The sequence below is a fragment of the Enhydra lutris genome, unplaced genomic scaffold (genome assembly GCF_002288905.1).
Source record: "Enhydra lutris kenyoni isolate GAN:26980312 unplaced genomic scaffold, ASM228890v2 scaffoldscaffold8, whole genome shotgun sequence".
NCBI lineage: Eukaryota > Metazoa > Chordata > Mammalia > Carnivora > Mustelidae > Enhydra > Enhydra lutris.
The window spans coordinates 18662708-18683856 of NW_019154092.1; the positions used below are offsets into that span (position 1 = coordinate 18662708).

The following is a 21149-nucleotide window of genomic DNA, read 5'->3' on the forward strand; positions in this document are numbered from 1 at the left end:
CCTAAGAGGATCAGCGTTCTAAGACTTCTGCTCTATTATCTAGGGCTGTGTGACAGACTTTCTGGAAAAGTACCGGCTTAAAACAATTTCACCCTATCTCCTAATTCGGTGGTCGGGAATTCACGCAGGTGCATCTGGGCTGGGTGATTCTTCTGCTCCATGTGGCATCCACTGAGGTCATTTGATGGCAGTCAGCTGGCAGATGGGCTGGTCTGGGGGGTGCAGGCCAGCTTCCCCTCACAGTCTGGTGGTCTGGTGGGTTTTAAGAAGGGGGTGCTCAGCAGAGCCTGTCTACTGGAGGGCCTGCACCTGGTCTCTGCAGCACGGAAGCCTCAGAGGGGCCAGACTTGTGCATGTCAGCCCAGGGCTCCCAGAGACTGTTCTAGAAGACTAAGGCAGATGCTGCAAGGCTGCTTTTGACTTGGCCTTGGAAGCATCACTTCCACCACATCCTACTGGCAACAAGCTAGTCACAGAGCCAGCTCAGGTCCGAGAGAAAGGGCCAGAAACCACACAGGGGAGTGAATACCCTCGGGGTGGGCGTGCGGACGTTCCTTCAGGGGAACAAGACAGCACAGCCTCCCTCTGGGCGGGGCAGAGGGACAGAACCTGAAGCCACGGCAGGGCCAGGAGAAGCTCAAGAGCCTCACTTCGTTGACTGGCCTTCCCCGGAACGAGAATCAAAAGACCACAGACTCCCAAAGAGTCCCAACGCCTTGAGCTTCCAGATGATTCCAGATCCTATTTCAGTACTTTCTCCAAGCCAACCAGTCAAGAAAGGTACCACGTTCTAAGTGTTCCTAACCCCCTACTGCATTCATACGTGTTTACGTTTTCAGCCAGATCTGTGACTGTACCCCCTTCGGTGGGCCTGCAGACCGAGGGCACTGCCACCCAGGCTCCTTCAGCCTTCAGACCCCGCGGCCACCAAAGCATGCCAGCCCCCGAGAAACTGAGCCTGAGCATCCAACCGTGGCTGGAAATGATGAGAGCTACAGTTCAGGTGGGAGGAGCGCAGTTCCCGAAGGGCTGTTGGTCGCTCCATCCCCAGGCAGGGCGGATTTCAGATGCAGCCCAAGGGAGGAGGCTGGTGGGATGGACGGAGGGACACTGGGAAGGCAGCTGGGACACGGGCCACAGACCCCACCTTTTGGCAAAGATGTGGTCTCCAGGGAGAAAGCCACGAGTGACCTCACTGATGTCAGACAACCACATGGAAGCACTTAAGTGCAGAATGGACAACTTGCTGTAAAATGTGAGGGGCGTCCTTTCTCCTTCGCAACAGAAGTCTCTGCGGAGAAGGTGGACAGACTTCATCAGAGAGACCTCGGTTCGTGCTCTTGCTGGGTGACCCTGGAAAAGTTACTGAACCTCTCTGAATCTCCTTGGTAAAATGGGGGAGAATGCTGCCTGCCCCACCACTGGTAAAACGAAATGACATGACACGTAGGAAGTGCCCGGCTCACAGCAGCATTTGACAAGCATTCAGTAACTCAGTGTCTCAGACATTGTGATGGGGGCAGTAACCCCAGCAGCTGCTGCCCACACCCATCTCCTCAGCCACTTCCCTGGCTCAGGGTAGGTGAGCGGCTTCCTTTTTTTTCTTTTTTTTTTTTTTCTTTTTAAGATTTTTAATTTATTTATTGGACAGAGAGAGAGAGAAATCACAAGTGGGCAGAGCAGTAGGCAGAGAGAGAGGAGGAAGCAGGCTCCCTGCTTAGCAGAGAGCCCGATGCGGGGCTCGATCCCAGGACCCTGGGATCATGACCTGAGCCGAAGGCAGAGGCTTAACCCACTGAGCCACCCAGTTGCCCCAGGTGGGCGTTTCAGATGAGTGCCGGCCAAGAGGAATGTCACACGAGCCAAATCTATAGACTGCAATTTTCTAGCGTGCCCATTAAAAAGGGTAAAAAGAAATGAGAAATTCATTTTGATATTGTTTTATTTAATGTAACGTATCAACATATTTCAATCCATAACCAGCATAAAATTACAAAAATTTCACTTCCTTGTTTTATACTAAATCTTTGAAATCCACGTACACTTAAACTGATTTATACCACATCTGAATTTGGATGCTTACCATTTCCATGCTCGATGGTCACATGTGGCTATGCTGAGTCACCCTGCTGGACAGCACAGCCTTCGCAGAAGGAGCTGGGTCGGCCTCCCTAGTCAAGAACTAAGTAGCCTACACGTTGGTAGAAGTCTGGGCCTGTGTTTAAGATGCAAGGACCTTCCCCACACTGTCAGTCCCTACTCCCAAGGACAACAACTATTTTTGCAATACTCTCCAGCTGAGTTTGAAGGGAAGAGAAGAAAGGCAAATTGCCATAAATACAAATGGTTTATTTTTCTTTCTATCCACAGCAAATTAGTAACCATACACAATCACACAGAACCTTGCCTCTCTTGATGGAAAGCACACTCTTTATTTGTACAAATGAAAAAAGCAAGTACCTTGGCTTTGACTTGGGGCCAGCAAGGTCAGAGATCATGAGGACCCAGACAGGACATGGCAAAACAGATCATTTTTGATAGAAATGTTACCTGGGACAGGAGCCCAGAGAGGGGCCCAGAGAGCCACAGATAATGAGAGCTCAAGAGGCTGCTGAATCTGGGCTGGCCCCCAGGTATAAAGACCTCTGGGTTCACCGGCATTCAGAGCTGAGCATGTGAACTCGGGAATAAAACACAGAAGTTAAGGCCTGGGGGAGAAAAAGCCCTAGAAAAGAAGGAAGCTAAAGGAAACAGAATGGTCTACTGAAGAAATACCTTATCCTCTGCCTCCGGCTAATGTCAAGGTAAGAAAAGACCTGAGATTTTAAAACAATGAAACTGGACCGCTTTCTTACACTACACACAAAAATAAATCAAAACAGATTAAAGACCTAAATGTGAGACCTGAAACCGTACAAATCCTAGAGGAGAGCACAGGCAGTCATCATTCTGACATCAGCTGGAGCAACATTGTTCTAGCTACGTCTCCTGAGGCAAGGGAATCAAAAACAAAAATAAACTAGTGGGACCACATCAAAACAAAAAGCTTTGCACAGCAACCATCAACAAAACAGAAAGACAACCTAGTGAGCGGGAGAAGATATTTGCAAACGATATAGTCAATAGGGGTTAATATCCAAAATATATAAAGAGCTTATACAGCTCAACACCAAAAAAACAATCTGTTTAAAACAACGGGCAGAGGACCTGAACAGAAATTTCTCCAAAGAAGACCTACAGATGGCCAACAGACACATGAAAAGGGGCTCAACATCACTCATCATTGGGGAAATGCAAGTCAAAACCACAGTGAGATCTCACCTCACACCTGTCCGAATGGCTAAAACCAGGAAGACAAGAAACAACAGGTGTTGGCAAGGATGTGGAGAAATGGGAACTCTCGTGCACTGTTGGTGGGAATGCAAACTGGTGCAGCCACTGCGGAAAACAGTATGGAGATTTCTCAAAAAGTTAAAAATAGAGCTACCCTATGATCCAGAAATTCCACCAATGGGTATTTACCCAGGGAAAATGAAAACACTAACTTGAAAAGACATACGCACCCCTATGTTTACTGCAGCATTGTTTACAACAGCCCAGACATGGAAGCAGCCTAAGTGTCCACTGATAGACTTATGGGTAGAGCAAATGTGGAAAACACAGACACAGACACACACACACACACACACACACACACACACAGGAATATTAAACAGCCATAAAAAAGGGATGAGATCATGCCATGTGAGACAAGGTAGATAGACCTAGAAGATATTATGGTAAGTGACATAAGTCAGGGACAAATACTATATGACTCCACTTATAAACAGAATCTTAAAAAAATGAATAAACAAACAAAAAGTAGAATCAAAAATATAAATACAGAGAACAAACTGATGATTGCCAGAGGGGTTGGGGGTACAGGGTTTGGCAAAACAGGTGAAGGGGGAGATAGCTCTGTTCCAGTTACGGACCAAGTAAGGCCCAGAAATAAAAAGCACAGCATGAGGGACACAGTCAATAGTAGATAGCGATGTCTGGGGACAGAGGGTACACTTGTGGTGAGCAGAATATACTGCATAAACTTGTCAAATCACTACGTCATACACCTGAAATCAATACAACATGTGTCAACTCTACTCCAACTAAAAAATTAAAAAATAAAAATAAAAAATAAAAACAATGGGACCGTGGGGGTGCCTGGGTGGCCCAGTAGGTTAAGCCGCTGCCTTTGGCTCAGGTCGTGATCTCAGGGTCCTGGGATTGAGCCCTGCATCGGGCTCTCTGCTCAGCGGGGAGCCTGCTTCTCCCTTTGCTGCTTTCTCCTGCTCATGCTCCCTCTCTCTTTCTCAAATAAATAAATAAAATCTTAAAAAAAAAAAAGAAAAAAAAGAACAGGTCTCCTGGAAACCAGAAATGGGCCTATTAACTGAGCACGATTCTTTCCAGACTTAGGAATCTCTGTTTGCCTGAATGGCACTTGGAAAGACAGGCTCGTGATGACATTTGGTCAAGATGCCACTTTCCACAAAAGGAGAAGCACTCAGTCGTATGGAGAGAGTTTTGTGGGGGCAAAAGAACAAGGGCAATTCTAAAGTCGGTTTTCTGCTTGATCCTCAGCCTCTATAAAGTTTAACTTGATGAAGAACTAAAAGCCAACTGAAACAGTCTCTGTGTCAAGGTCACTCTGAACATCTTTATCTTAAATGACACACAGAGACCAGGAAAAAACCAGAAAAGAGATTTAAGGTACCCAATTTCCAAAGAATACGAATTCATTCCCAGTTGTTTCCTTTTCCATTTACTTTTTCAACAAGCTGGAGAGAATGTGCAGGAAGAATGGCCCCTGACGGAGCTAACCTCATTCTTCACAGAGCCGAGAACAGACAGGCTCATTTCCCAGATGCTGAAGATGGTTCTCCATCGATGACACACGTGTCCAGCACTGCAAGCCTGGCTTCCTGCCTGGGGAAGGCTCACGGTGACTCCACTACCTTCTATATCTCCAAGTGACCAAAACCAACACCCGGCAGAAGAGCTAAGGGATTCGGACCCCGTCATGAGCAGAAATACTGGAGTGAGACACTATTTTCCTAACCCTTCAGTGTGGGTTCAGGATCAAGTTACCATTTCATGCATATTCCTTCCTTTTGACTCCCAGAGAGGCAAGGTTTAGGGTTTTAATCCAATTTTTAATCTGGCCTGAAAAATATACTTCAGCGTTCAATGATCTGAAATCTTCTCTGAGCCATCGGGGAATTAAGTGGATTAAAAGCTTTAAAGAAGAGGATTATAAATGTGTGTGCCTGTGTGTACACGTATGTTCTAGGTTTGTTTCACTGTCCAGGGAGTATCGGGAGTTATAAACCCTATTCCCTCTGTTGATCATGGAGGAGAGAGTGAATCTAATACAGGCCAAAGAAAGTGTGTCCAGAATTCAACACAACATATGGTCACCAAAAGACTTCAGCACTCAATCCAGAGTAATAGTGTCCTTGCTGGTGTCTCACTTGGCTCAGAACTCCCAGTGGACCCTCATCGCTACGCCTGCCCCCCAGTGGAAACCCTCCTGGGGAATTCCGTCTGTGCTCGTAAGCGGGTGAGGGCGGGCTCCAGGCAAGCCCATGAAAGCAAGGGAAGGACATCCCCAGAAGAGTCTCCAAAGACGTAAAAACACAAAACAAAAAGTGCCATGGAATACCTTGAGCCCACCATCAAGTAGTCAAAGCAGTGTTTGGTGACAAGTGTTTGACAAGGAGGCCTGTGCATCAGTCCAAGGGAGCGGAGCCGGCCCCGTACGGGGGGACTCCCGGATCTGGGTCTGCCCCACTGGGCAGTGCGGTCAGCAGGACTCCAGGGAGCCTCTCGAAGCAGGAAGACACAACACAGTCCCTTCTCTGCAGCAGTCCACGGACCCCCAGACAGAGTTCTCCTTGATGCAGTGAGACGTGGCGGCCTCACTGTCCCTGCTTTCTCGCCTCGGACACACTCCACAGGGAGTTCCGATGCTCAGGGGCCCAGTACACCAGCTGGCAGCCTTCGAGTTGACTCTTCGTGCCCTTAGGAGCCCTTCCGCTCGGAGAAAACCAGCAAGGCCTCTCCAAGGCCCCCGAGCAGGAGGCTGCAAGAGATGGCAAGAGGTTAGCTTCCCTGTCCCCTGAGCCTGGAGGCTGGGGGCCCACGGAGCTGCCTGGTGCCCATGTGCAGCACAGCAAGGGATCCCTCCCTCTGTGGCGGGGACTCTCGCGTCCCCTGCCCAGCTGCTGGGTTGGCCCCGTAACTGCCCGCTTGTCCCAAGTAAACGTCAGCTGGGAGGCAGGAGGGGCGTGGGTGGGGTTTGCTCCTTCCCTCACCTCCCTCCCCCCTTGCCCAGGAAGGAGGTGGTAGGTCTTGCTCATCCTGACCCGGGGGGGTGGGGGGTGGGGGGTGACTGTGCTCCAGCAACCGCTCTGCCCCAGACACAGCACGGCAAGGACACCGCCGAGAGCTTTCAGCAGACAGGGGTTGACGACAGGACACCACGCAGGTATCCCTAACCTTGTCATGATTGAGGGCACAGTCTTTGAACCCTGTGATTCCACTGAGGCTAGCAGAGCATTTAGAGAGGAAAACACTAAAGTCGAATCATGACTTTCCCATCAGCGCAGAAATACAGTCGCCGATCCTAAAATGAAAAGGTAGTGGGAAAACTGTAGACGGGGGAGGTCTGGAGGTCTGTACATTCTCTATTTTCAGCTCCTCCGTAGACAATCTGCTGTCTCTCTGAACCCCTAAATTCTTCCCACAAAGCACTTCTGGGCACTGGGCTGGGCCATCCCTGCAGGATTATGATGGGAGGTCCATGGTGACGAAATGCCCTTGATCAGAGGTGCCAACACGTGCTTCCTGTCTTGTCCCACCTCCCCCACACACCCGCCCACCACACACGCACATTTCGGCGACAGCGTCTTTACATTTCTGACGTACACCGGGGATGCCGACTCTGTGAAACACACAGGCGGTGCACACCACATTCCCAGGGAGAAACATCACCCATGTGAGTGACTCTGACATAAAGATAACTTGTCCCGTGTGCCCCACTTAGCACAGGAATGAACTAAGTGCGAGGCCACTGAAACAACCAACCGAGTCCCACCTGTGGCTCGGGCATTGCTTAGCTAGGTGACCCAGTGCCTGCTTGTCAGCTTCCGTCTGGTCTGCGCCACAGGAGCTGCTCACATGCAGCAGTCTGTCTGAGGCTGAAAGGGACATGCAAGAAGCCATCGGCCCCCACACTTGGCCTCTAACAAACGAGCAATAGAATATTACCGTACTGACTGGTTGACTGCCCGCCCGGAGCGGCAATGCCTTCCTCACTGGCCTCAGAGCTGGCTTCCCGACTCTGCTCCAAGACTTCACATGAGGGGCACGTCCCCCTGGTTGAGCAGCTCTGGCCACGGGGTTCCAGCCAGCATTGACGAGCATCTTATCATGGAAGGCCCTGGGCGTAAGGTTTCTCCCTCCAGGGGGAAACCCTTCCTCAGACTGACCCAACAGTTGCTTCGTACAACCTCACCTGTGAGTCCAAGTTCTGCTTTCTAGAGCGACAGAGAACAAATCCTTTACCCCCGTCTACCCTGGAGAGCAGGGAGAATCCCCAAACCACCATCCTCTCCTCTCCCTGTGACAAAAGGGCTCCCGGTGAGAGCAGAGGCACCCGCTCTGCTGGGGGAGGGGACCGGGAGGGTGTCCCACCAGCCAGGGGAACAGCTGGGATGGAAAGGTCAGGGGCGTGAGGGGGAGGTGTGCCTGAGATCTGAGCTCCGAGTTGGAATGAACTTTCTTTTTTGTACAGAAATATTATAAATAGTGACAAGAAGCCCATAAATTCTCTCAGACACACATTTAACTCATAATAATGTAACTGAAGGTTGTGTCTATGTTTTAAGTGAAGCAAATGTCTGAGGACCTTCCTAGATCTATACTCATCATTTACAGGATTGTTTCTGTGAGAAACTGGGGTCCAGCTTCCGAAAGACGGTATGTGGAAACGGGACGCATGTGTGCTGGTCCCTGGCCTAGTGCCAGGGTGCGTGAGGGCCCTCTCGCCTCTTCTCTTGGATGAAGGGGAAGCTGTTCTTCTGGTACTGGGGGCTCAGCCCTGAAGACCAGGCTGCTCCTTTCATGTGGATCTACTGTTCCTTTCAACATCCCTTAAGGAACACACACACACACACACACACACACACACACACACACACACAGAGTCTTCTTAAACCCCCGGGGGCAAGTGCAAAGTCATGGTGACCTGGTACAAAGCCTGCTCGGGCCTTTGGGCGGGGGAGGGGCTTATTTCTGCAACATAACCAGGGCCCCAGTCATTTCTACAGCTTCCAGTAATCCTCCTTAGTCACCAGGGAGAAGAATAGGCCACGGGCTGGCTCACTGCCCCTTCTCCCCCACAGCCTTAGAACAATGCCAAGCGTAATAACCTTGCATCTCAACCGCTGGGCTTAGCTACTGCCTGAAACACCAAAGCAGCTTAGAGAAGACTCAGCAAGGAAACAAACCTTCGTTCCGTATACTGGTAAGAGAGCCAGGGAGGTGAGCTTTGATGTTGCTTTCTAAACAGCAGGGGAAGCTGACACGGGGTGCAGGAATCTTAATAGCATTACAACTATTTAAGTCAGAGCCTCACTGAACTGTTTGCAAATCTTGTAATCCCCATCATTCCTGAAGTGAACACACTTCATGCAACTAAGGCATACACACCAGACTGGAGAGCGCACCCGCCAGAAATACTCAGCACCAGCTTCTCTTCCGAGTGGGGGGGGTTTCAGTTCCTCCCCAGTCTTTCTTTCTCTGTCCTCCCACCCAAAGAGGCCCCGGCTCGGTTTTACACTCATTACTGTGCTTATTCAAGCACTTACTGACCCCATGAGATGGGGGCCCAGAGACTGTACCCTTTTCCGGCTGGAGCTCCCATATTTTCCCAATGAAGGACGATGAATTCCTATCCTTGCTCCTCCTTCTCCCATTTATATTCCAATTTTGGCTTTCTCTCTCTTCCTCACCAAAAGGTATCTGCCTAATGTACCATTTCCTTGGAGACTTGCTGAAGTTCATAATCTGATCAATTACTCTCTGTGTTGAGAGGTAATGAGTGATAGTTACCTAGAAGGCCTTGCTTAGCATTTTGGAGTTTTTAACTCAAGTGGAAAACTGATAAATTTCAGTCACTGTGGGGGCGCCTGGGTGTTCAGTGGGTTAAGCCTCTGCCTTCGGCTCAGGTCATGATCCCAGGGTGCTGGGATCGAGCCCCACATTGGGCTCTCTGCTCAGCAGAGAGCCTGCTTCCCTTCCTCTCTCTCTGCCTGCCTCTCTGCCTCCTTGTGATCTCTGTCTGTCAAATGAATAAATAAAATCTTAAAAAAAAAAAATTCAGTCACTGTGATCCCAGCTGCATTCTGGGATATGTTGGGGGGAGTACTTCCTTCACCCCTAAATTCACTCTCTCCATAAAGAGGCTTGGGCAGTCTCTGCACAGTGTCCTAAACTGAAAGGCATAAGACATCATTATTCAAAAACGGTATGAGAACACTTTCTAAAGCCTGCTGGTGTTAGTGCGGCTTGTGCTAAGATCGAGCATGATGCTAACCCGTGATCAATGGTGGGCTCCGTGAATGATTGGCAAAGGCGAGAAGTGATCGCAGAGTCCTCAGGACAAAAAGGTTGTGTTTTGGTTATTTGTTTTCTCTTCGTGTACCTAAACTATAAGAGGGTCTCTCCTAGTCTAAAAAGAATTCAAAGAAGGGGCACCCGTAACTATTTCTACTCAACAGGGACACTGCTCACAGTTTAGAATTTTTTCTTTCACATGTGTTCGATCCCCTCTGTTGAAATTTTGGACATATACACCATATACCATAAAACTCCATTAATTAAAAGTGAATAATTAAATATTAATCTGGATATTTAAATGCACGGCTTGCAATAGATTGTTTTTGTCATTAAAAACAAGATACTTCTCTGGACAAGAGCAGTTGCTTTTAAGAAAAGCCTTTAAAAGTTGACCAGCATTGGTACTTCGGTTTATAATTTTTCTTTCGTAAAGTAGTTGGAAGGCTGGCCACTCATTTATTCAGCTCTTAAGATGAGGCAGAGAGGCACACAGGTGCCTGGCTAGGGTTCCCTGCTGGAGGAGCTCCCAGCCACAGCCAGATGGGGCGTGCACACCCAGCTCTCACTCAGCAAGGTGGAGCTGACCGTGCTGTGCACAGAGAGTGTGGGAGGGGCTGCCGAGGACCTGACCCAAGCCAACCAAGTCTCTAATTTAGGAGATCAGCAGGTTTCTAAGATCTTGCTGAAATTCTGAATGGCATTTTCTCCACTAATCACCACAAACCTTTAGATCCATGATTCCAGCTGGGGCTGTTTTGCTCCCAAGGGGACACTGGGCAATGCCTGCAGAAACTGCTTGGCATCCTGTGGGGGTGGGGCTCAGGTTCACAGCCAAAACCCTACAAGGCACAAGACAACCCCCTAGAGTGAATTATCTGACCCAAAATGTCAACAGTGCTGAGGTGAAAAACCCTCCTTTATTTTAAAGATTTTTATTTCTTTATTTGAGAGAGAGAGAGAGAGAGAGAGTGCGAGCTCTAGCAGGGTGAAGAACAGAAGGAGAAGCAGGCTCCCCGCTGGGCAGGGAACCCGATGCGGGTCTCGAACCCAGGACCCTGGGATCATGACCTGAGCCGAAGGCAGACGCTTAACAACTGAGCCCCCCAGGTGCCCTGAAAAATCCTACTTTGTGCAGCTAAGCTGCTGCTGCCCCCAGAAGGTAGATAATGACGCATTGTGCACTCATTCCCTGGATGGTGACCTCGCGGGGGCCACAGACCATGTCAGTAGCCTCGGAGCCCACCAAGCATTTTTTTGTGAAATGAAAGAATATATGAGCAAATGGAGGTCGGGATATAGCTGACACAGGGTCCTCAGGTCTCAGCCAGCCTGGGTGGGGAAGGCTGTGCTGACTTCCAGCGTCCATGCCCACGGAAAGGGGCAGTCTCTACCTATTCCAGCAATGGGTGCCATGCGGAAGTACATGCCCAATGCAGTTGCTGGTCCCCATTTTCAGAAGAATCTGGAAATACGGAGCCTTATGGGGAAGTCACCTGATTTCTCACCTTGACTGATTTAAAAATTTGCAAACCAAAAAACAAGAAACGATGATACAGGCAAACACAGTGGGTCCCAACAAAACAGTTCTGCAGTCCCTGCTCTTTGGGATTTCTGATCAGCCTAAGTTCCCACAAGCCAGAGGGCAGCCCTGCCCGGGGCCCCAGCTCTGAGAGCTGGTCAGCCGGTCTTGGCGTGAGCATGCCGCTGTATGGCCAGCACGGACCAGCTCTGTACGAAAGACAGGAAGTCTGAAATATGGTCTGACACTCCTCTTCTGGTGGTTCACTTTGTGGTTGGAAAATTCTTGGAGGCCGAAAACACACCATCCTTAAACGCAAGAGTTCTCAAAAATCAGGAAATTCCAAAGTCAAGGTTCTTTTTGCAATAATCGCACATGCTGTTTCCTTGATTTGGGTACACACAGCCTTTCTTTCCGTTTTGTTCAGGGCATCCCATAAAGCTCACAGGATGTGAAAGAGCCTGGAGGCTTGGCCCCTTCCAGACTGCTGCTGTGATACTCGGCCTGAGCATTTCCTCCCAGCTGGAGAGCCATCTCACTCCGCTAGTTCTCACACTCAGTTCCACACCTGGGTTTTTAAAGTTCATTCTGAAATTCTGTACAAAACAGAGTTGTTGGAGGCTCACTTGTGAGAAAGAAAACCACCGTCAAGAATCTAGAATTCCACCATGAAGGTGAAGATACAGACATTTGGGGAACAGTCTCAAGGGTGTACTAGGATATCTTGGCAGCTGGGTTTCTGGACATCCTGCCTACTGCGGGGGTCATGCCTTCCTGGAAGGACAGGTGTAGGGGAAGAAGGAGGGAGCAGAGGGTTAGCTTCCTGCCCCACAGCCCCAGCTCCGGTTCTAAATCACTAACTCACACCATTGGCCCCTCCTGCCTCTCTACGCTTCTCTGTCTTCCTGGGGCCAGAGGGCCCAAATCTTCTTCCTCCCACAGCCTCACTAAGCCACTCTGTTCTGCATAAGGTCCTACTCAAGCCAGTTCCATAGCCCTCCTGATGGCCAACCTCTCTCCTTCCTGCAGCCCTCACATCTGCTGTGCCTTCAGACCATGACTATCTAATCCCACAAACTATCTTTATGATTTCCCTGCCCCTTCCACTCTTGGAGGGCTAAATGATGTCTTATTTTGCATACAGCAATCACTCAATAAATGTTTTCAGCTAACTGACATAATTATAGTTTACAGTATTAAAAAATCCAAGACAGTGAGATCTTTGTCCTATGATCACTTCCCTGGACATTCTTAGTTCACCACATCAGCCCTTGAACAGGAAATAGAGCTGTCTTGTCCTGGGTAATGCTCCTTCTGTGTTGCTGTCAAATTATCTAGAAGCTCTTCATGGATGGTCATACTGGTGAGAAGAGGACCATATAGGCCAGTTTCTTTAACACCTCCCTTATGACCACTTCTACCTAGACACCACCTACACTGCTGGTAAGTCCTTGGCGTTTGCTAAGTCAGTCCTAAGGAGGTACATACACAAAGGTTATGGGACCCTGAACACACACAAGTCTGGTTTTGAATCCTTGTCAATCATAGCAGCTGTAAAATCTTGGAAAAATCACATAATATATATAAAGTTAGTGGATCACCGGTAGTGTTTGTGCTTGTGTGGCTGAGTGGCCGAAAGGTTTGCGGGTGAAGCTCTGTTTCTTGATTCTGGATGCCGGCTGTAGTAGGTTCGGGATAATCAGTTTGTGAAAATTCATCAAGTTGCATATTCATGACATGGGTACTCCTCGGAGTGTGTACCTACAGGTCAATAAAAAATAGACCCCAAACGCCCTTTCTTCAACATTGGAGAGAAAAAAAGTAATATCCTGATGAAACCCAAATAATGGGGTGCCTGGGTGGCTCAGTTGGTTAAGCGACTGCTTTCAGCTTGGGTCATGATCCTGGAGTCCTGGGATCGAGTCCCTCATCGGGCTCCCGGCTCCACGGGGAGTCTGCTTCTCCCTCTAACCTTCTCCCCTCCCATGCTCTCTCTCACTGTCCCTCTTTCAAATAAATAAATAAAATCTTAGAAAGAAAGAAAGAAACCCAAACAATGAATTTGCTTTTCCTTTCTCTGTGCAGAAGACTTACCATCCCACTGTCGCACTGGTCAGGATCATATCAAATAGCAATACCGAGGAGCCAGCTGTGAGCACCTGCAGGAATAATTTCAACGAAAAGCCATCAGAGCAGCAGGACTTGGGTAACCTTCTCCAGAGTCCTTGTTTCCAAGCTGAGTTCATGTTGGTTCAGATCCCAGACATCACCCGTTTCTACTTCACGTCCTTTCCCCCACACACTTGCTAGGTCACTGTATTTCGGGCTCCCTCTGAGCTAAGTGTTTGGTGGAGAAAATGCTAAGTCCTAGTCTATTTGGGAGGTGAGAATCTTCAAAGAAACATTTAACTTCCCAGCTCTTCAAAATGGAGGCACCCAGCCAACATCTCACCCATCTCTCTGCAGGGCAGGGGGATAGTAAGAATATGCATATCCATCTTTTTCTCAGTGTGCAGAAATAATGCCCATGTCCAGTTGTGCTCGTCTGTCTGTACCCACATCCTCCAGATAAGAACTTAGCCATCACCCTGCCTTTGCCCACAGTACCATCTCTCCCCTGTCCCAATGCCCCCATCTTTCTGGCCCATGATACAAGTTCTAAGAAACCAAGTGCTTCCTGGGGAGGAAAAATTAAATCATTAATTTGTTATTTGCAGGGAAGCCTGGCTGGCTCAGTTGGAGGAGGGTGTGACTCTTGATCTCTGGGTCATGAGTTCGAGTTCTGCATTGGGTGCAGAGAATACTAAGAAAAAAAAAAACTTAAAAAAATTATCCACAAATACCTAGAAGCCAAAAGAGAGAGTAGAGGTTACCCCCACATCTCTCAGAGCTGGAAATGACAGAAAAGTCTCTTAGGAATGGCAGTAATGGGACTCCCACTCCCACAGTATCACTGAAGAGTTGGCACAGAGAGTATGTGTAAACCAAAGACCCAACTCCAAGGTTACCACTTGGAATGCCTGCTCAGGAAAAGATGTTTTTTCCCCCAGAATTCTGTATTCTGAAGTGCAAGACAGCTTTCATTAGGAAGGTGAGCCTAAAGACCTACTTTCTTGCAATGAAAATCAGAAGCAGGTTGTCAGGGGCGCCTGGGTGGCTCAGTCAGGTAAGCGTCTGCCTTCGGCTCAGGTCATGATCTCAGGGTCCTGGGGTTAAGCCCCGCCACCGCAAGCTCCTTGCTCAGCAGGGAACCTGCTTCTCCCTCTCCTTCTGCTCCTCCCCCTGCTCATGTGCTCCCTCGCTCTCTCTCAAATAAATAAACTCTCAAAAAAAAAAAAAAAAGAAGCAGGTTGTCGTGGGATGGGTCCCTCAGGCCAGACACCCTGAGAAATGTGAAAAACCATCATGCTGTCCTAGAGGCCTCTTCTTATCCCCAAACTGGGAACCAGGCAGCAAGCTGGTGGCCCTAAGGAAGGAGTATGGTCACATGAGTCTCATCCCCATTCACCTACCATCTCAAGAAGAAGTCTGGAAATTTAAACCAGGAAGCTTTGGTACAGAAACTCTGAGAGGTTTTAGAACCTGTGTAATTTACCCACTTGAGGTCCCTCTCTGTTTCCTGCTTTTATTGATTTTCAGCAAAAACTCTGACAACAAAACAGACCTGTATTGGCTTCAGGAACAAAAATGAAGTGGCGACCAGGTCAGCGAGACAGCCGCAAAGCAGAACCCGAAGAACGAGGGGAAAAAGGTTGGTCAAAGTGCTGGGGGGAGGAGGGCAGGTATGTTCAACAGCAGGGTGGATGGCAGCTGTTCTACCCTCCCTTTGTTTCACTTAATGTTATGCTTAGGACCTTTGCACCTATGGTCCTAACTGAAGGGCGCCTAAAATTTTATTAGCTTGCCATGCAACTGTCTGGTTTTGAAAACAAGGTTATACTGACCACATAAGTTAATGTGTCGGCTTCCCTGCTTAGTTTCCTATAAAGGATGAAGGCGATCTTGACTTCGGATGTTAACTCTGACTTGAACACCTTGGACTTGGGCCTTCTAGTTGCAGCTGGCCTGTAGTGGCCACCGTCCTAACCAAATCTTCTCTGTCTCCCTGATTCAAGCTTGTCATTTTCCCTTTTTCCAAAAATGTGTTTCGTCTAGATTTTCCAACTCATTAACATTTCCCTAGTTGGAAAAAAATATTATTTTTTCTCATTTGTGCTCACTTTTATTACCTTCCCTTTTAATCTTACTTTTACTGTCCTTTTCTCTTTCTTTTCTTTTTTTTTTCCCCCTTCCTTAGTCTTAACCAAAGCTCAGCTTGTTAAACCCACTTCACTTTTGCCACTTTTTGGATATTTCCTGGGACGGAGCCAATGGGGATTTCTTAGAACCGCTGAAACAGGCTCTGTTCTACTGATGATGGCTGTGATGTTGGCAGCTTGGCGTTAACAGAACACCTCCCTACATTTGTAAAGGTCCAACTGGCCTTTCCTCATCCTTCACCATCATCTTCAGGCCCTTCGCCCCTTTCCACCAGCTCTTCACGGCCTTCTCTGGTGGGTTCCATCCCTTATTCTTGGAGTGTCTCTCACACAGCTTTCCGTCTGGTGTGCGAGGCCACCACCTCCCACAGGGCCTGGAGTCCACACAGCCTGGGACCGTGCCTCCCTTCCTCCATGTACCTCTCTAGCTCGGGAGGAACCCCGTCTGCCAGGAGACAGACAACCAGCCTGCTTATGCTCATTCACTGCACCTTTTGCCAAGAAAAACACATCTTAAAACTTCCAAACCGGCTCTTACTTGAAACTCAGATTGGTTGGGTAGCCACACCAGAGCCTCGGCCACGGGCTGCTTCCTGGAAATGTTTGTTCAGTCTCCTGTCTTTCTCCCGGGGCACTTTTTCAGACTTCTCTAAAGTTTCATCTCTCAAGGAGCACATTTTCGGCTGGCTGAGACTCCCACTAAAATGTCACAGACAGGTGTGTCTTACTTCTGTAACGACTGTACGGTGAAGTTGTCTACACTATGGAGCTACAGCAAAGTTCAATGGACCACTCTGAGATCTCTCTTCAGTAGAACCATCGGTTTCTGAGCCTTCTCTACTTGCTTTTGTTTCCACTGCCAGCCCTAGCAGTTACCATGGAAGGCATTTTCTCTCTCTTTCTGTCTCTCTCTCTCACACACACACAGACTCACCAAAGTTCTACCACTTCACGAAAGTCACTGCTGAAGACTGGATGAGTAGTGGCCAATGACGCCTGACAGAGAGGTAGACCCTGAGCAGTGGGCTAGCCCGACTTGCCCACTAAGTGACTTGTACACCAACCTCACCAGGTGTGAGGTTCAAATTCATGCCTCAGCAAAGAGGAAGAACACTCAAAATTTGGAATGATAACACCTGTTCATGTCAAGGGTCCAGTCCAGTTCCACCGTGGAACAAAAAAAGAAGCCAGGAGTAGCTAAGGGGTCATGGCTGGGTGCCAAGGGTCCTAGACGTGGTCACTTAGGGGCAGGACCTGAGAAGTAGAAGGGACTCCCCAAGATCACAGATGGGGGAAACTGTGACCTAGCGATGGAGGCTCCAGGGGCCTGGGACCCTCAGCAGTGAGGAGTAGAACCAAAGCTTTGTCTCCCAGGTCAGCCTTCCCTCACAGCCAGAAACTCAAGAAAGGGCCCCCACCAGCTCCATAAAGCTTTTTTTTTTTTTTAAGACTTTGTCTTTCAAGTAATTGCTACACCCAATGTGGGGCTCGAACTTATAACCCTGAGATCAAGAGTCGCATGTTCTACTGACTGAGCCAGCCAGGCACCCCTCCATGTGGCTTCTTTTGGGGGGAAAAAAATCCACCAAAAGCAGAGATTCAAACAGATATTTGCAAACCCGTGTTCATAGCAGCATTATTCACATTAGCCCAAATCTGGAAGCAACCCAAGTATCCATCAATGGATGAATGGAGAAGCAAAATGTGTTGCATACATAATTACTCAGCCTTTGCAAGGAAGGCAAATTGGACCCATGTTGCAACACGGATGGACCTGGAAGATATGACAGTGGGTGAAACAAACCAGATACAGAAAGACAAATAGTGTAGGATTCTACTTTCATCAGGTACCTAGAGTCATCACGTTCGTAGAGACAGAAAGTAGAATGGAAGTTGCCAGGGCTTGTGGGGAATTGGGAGTAGGGAGTAAGTGTGAACAGGGATGGAGTTTCAGCATCAGATGATGAAAAAGTTCTGGTGACAAATGTTAGTAAATGCGTAAACTTTTTTTTTAAGCTGTTAAAATGGTTAAAATGTGCTCAAGAAATCGACTTCGAGTTCCCCTTGGAACTTGCCCTTGAAGAGACTTCAGTAGCAGCTCTGACTAGCAACTGTTGTTCTTGCTTCCAGAAAGCATATTTAGGGGCGCCTGGGTGGCTCAGTGGGTTAAAGCCTCTGCCTTCGGCTCAGGTCATGATCTCAGGGTCCTGGGATTGAGTCCCATATTGGGCTCTCTGCTCTGCAGGGAGCCTGCTTCCTCCTCTCTCTCTCTCTCTGCCTGCCTCTCTGCCTGCTTGTGATCTCTGTCTGTCAAATAAATAAATAAAATCTTTAAAAAAAAAAAAAAGAAAGCATATTTAAAAATACAAATTTTTCCCCCAGAAGAAAGAGTCCTGCGGTCTGAGGAATGTCTCCGTCGCACACACAGATCTGAACAACAAACACCAGGACCAGCCTCGGGCTGAGGGAGGCCAACAACAGCAGAGCTCTGTACGTCGTGCCGGGCAGCGGGCCTTTGAACTTCCTGGCTTTGTCAGCGGATGTCACAACCTCTGTGTTATTGAAGCAGATTTTGGTATTTAAAGCAGATCAGGCTTGTTTTTTAAACATTCATTCCGATCCTAAGACACATTTTCTGTTTGTCCGAGGGAAAGAGAAAGGGGAGTGGTGGGTGGTGGGAACCGGACAGTCGTGCATTGGCGGAGGTGGGGGGGCGTTTGGAGAGTTGGGCTTGTTGTTTGTTACTGCTTTGTGGTTATTGTTGAGACACAGATGCCTGAAGAAGAAAGGGACCGACTACAGCACAGAGAAAAGACCCTGCACTGTCGCTATCTCAGCGACAACCCACGACCCTCACTTAAACGTGCTGTAGTGTCTCTAACACGGTTTCATACCATCACATTTGCTCAGCAAAGTCCCTCTGCCTGGAACTTCACACAAGTGGCCTCCTCCTACCACTCCTGCTCACGTTGTGAAAATCCACTTCTAGAAAACTTGTACAGCTTTAAAATATATTTATTTATTTATTTTAGAGAGAGGGAGAGCATGCGCAAATGTGAGGGGGACAGGGTTCGAGGGAGAGGGAGAGAGAATCCTCAGGCAGACTCCTGCTGAGCACGGAGCTGGCACGGGGCTCCATCCCAGGACCCCGAGATCCTGATCTGAGATCAAGAGTCGGATGCTTAACTGACTGAGCCACCCAGGCACCCCTAGAAAACTTTTTTTTTTTTTAAATAATTTATTTATTTGACAGAGAGAGATCACAAGTAGGCAGAGAGGCAGGCAGAGAGAGAGAGAGGGAAGCAGGCTCCCTGCTGAGCAGAGAGCCCCATGCGGGGCTCGATCCCAGAACCCTGAGATCATGACCTGAGCCGAAGGCAGAGGCTTAAACCACTGAGCCACCCAGGTGCCCCGCCTCTAGAAAACTTTTATGAACCTGAGCCCGCCACCCCAGCCACACATCTGGGTGGATGAGGCATCTCTTCCAGAGGCAGTGCCAAAGTACGGAAATGTGTGATCTCCCCAAGCAGGACGTCTGTCGTCCCTCTTTGTATGTTCAGGATCTACCAACAGAGACCCACATGCAGTCAGTGGCTGATACTCTTTCTAGAACCACACTAGTCATTGGAGCTGGGAAGTCACAATCTTGTTTCTTCTTAAACCCCTTTTCATACGTTAGGGGCAGTTGGAAGCCAGACTGGAGAACAGAGACCCTCTTTGCTCATCTCCTCCTTCCCTCCACAGGGGGGGTTCAAGATTGGCTCACTCCGAGTTTCAAGTCCAAAAATGTTTCAAGTCCAAAAATGTTTCAAGTCCAAAAATGTTTCAAGTCCAAAATGTCAGGAAAGATTTTGATTACCTCTTGGACCAACTGACCGTGCTGGGAGGGGCAGGGGAGAGGGGGAAGGGGGCAGTGGCCAGAGTAATGGAAGATTGTGGACGTTCATCCTTGAACTTCATGGTTGGAATGAAGGAAGAGGCACATTTCCCTGAAGGAAGGAGGGAATGTGCTGGGCAGACAGAAGAACAGATGTCTTGCACACTCCTGCCATCAACACCACCTGGGAGCCTGCAGAATATCGGGCCCCACCCCAAACCTATGGAACAACATCTACATTTGAAGACAGCCAGGTGACTGCTTTCATATTCACATATGAGGAGCTCTGCTCTACCCCCTCCAACTTCAGCATTATCTCAAGAACTACTCTGTCCAGCTGATATGGAAGGGCTTGGCCGGCCGCATCCCCAAGGAAGGGCAGGCTGCAACTCCTTCCCAGGCCACAGAACAGGAGGCATATGTCAGTGTCTTGGAGTCCGTCTGTGTTGTAGACTCACCTATGGATGTTACTAATAGGTCTTTTTAGGGTAAAGAGTAAAACAATAAAAATTTATAAACTGAGAGCAGATTATCTCTTTTTCACCCAGGACCCGAGGAACTATTCCAAGTCCACCAGACACAAACCACAGCTAAGGCTGAGAACTCTATTTGGCAATTTAAAAACATTCAATTCAACCCTTACCATCAATCCTCTGATTTCTTACCATGATCAGTGTAATTATTAGTGACAGACAACTCCAGCTAAATTCTGGGCATGGCTATTCATAGTTTGGTATGTCCTCATTCAAGGACACAATGAGTCCTTACTCTGGCAGGTATCAGTTTCCCCTAAGCACCATGGGACAGAGAACATAGATGAGGGACAATAGGAGATGAAGAGTATATGAAGGAAGGATAAATTTTAAACCTAGAAAACCTCTGGGTGACTTTGAACGAACTCTTACATTTTACAGAGGAAGAGCGGAATTAGGAAAGAGGCGACATGACCATCTAGTTCAGCGAAAGGAAGGGAAGAAAGTGACCACAATTTAAAGAGGACCAAAAATGTGCCAGACGTCCGCTCTGTAGTGTTACATGTATGAGCTCATGTGCTCCCCCAACATCCCTGCACAGGAGGGTGCTTGGTCCCATTTTACAGGTGAAAAAACTGAAGCTCCTAGAGGTTACGTTGCTCAAAGCAGAGTCACAAAAGGGAAGAGCTGGGACTAACAGCCTGGTCTGCCGCCTGTGCCGACCCTCACAGTCCACCCCAGTGGTAGCTAGCCCTCCACGGTAGTTCTGCTGAACCCTGGGCGTGAACCTGACTCAGCAGCTCTCAACCCCACCCCGCCCGGCTACACATCAGAATCTCCTCTCAAAACACCCAAAAGACAAAAACTAAAGTCCTGCCCAGTATCAATCAAATTGGAATATCTTGGGCACCTGAGTGACTCTGTCCATTAAACATCTGCCTTTGGCTCAGGTGACAATCTCGGGGTCCTGGGATCGAGCCCCACGTTGGGCTCTCTGCTCAGCGGGGAGTCTGCTTCTCCCTCTCTCCCTCCACCACCCACCCGGCTCGTGCATGTTCTCTCTCTGAAATAAATAAACAAAATCTTAAAAAACAGATCCCCTTGGGGCACCTAGGTGGCTCAGTGGGTTAAAACCTCTGCCTTCAGCTCACATTATGATCCCGGAGTTCTGGGATCAAGCCCCCCCATCGGGCTCTCTGCTCAGCAGGGAGCCTGCTTCCTCCTCTCTCTTGTCTGTCTCTCTGCCTACTTGTGATCTCTAAATCAAATAAATAAATAAAATCTTAAAAAAAAAAAATCTTAAAAAAAAAAAATCCCCTAGAAATTTCACAGGAAGGTATGGTTGAATCCCCGGTCATTGA

At 48.5% G+C, this 21149-nt stretch overlaps 1 protein-coding gene across 1 annotated transcript in view; it reads right to left on the reverse strand.

Annotated features, from left to right (window-relative positions):
- Window positions 1–5402: 5402 nt before the first annotated feature.
- LOC111142453 (transmembrane protein 241) overlaps window positions 5403–21149 on the reverse strand; it is a 117594-nt gene continuing 101847 nt past the window's right edge. Inside the window, exons 14-15 of the mRNA XM_022495609.1 lie at window positions 13274–13338; window positions 5403–6121 (exon numbers count right to left, since the gene is read on the reverse strand). Coding sequence (XP_022351317.1) covers window positions 6061–6121; window positions 13274–13338 — 126 coding nt within the window. The 3' untranslated portion in view covers window positions 5403–6060. The remainder of the gene's footprint in view (window positions 6122–13273; window positions 13339–21149) is intronic.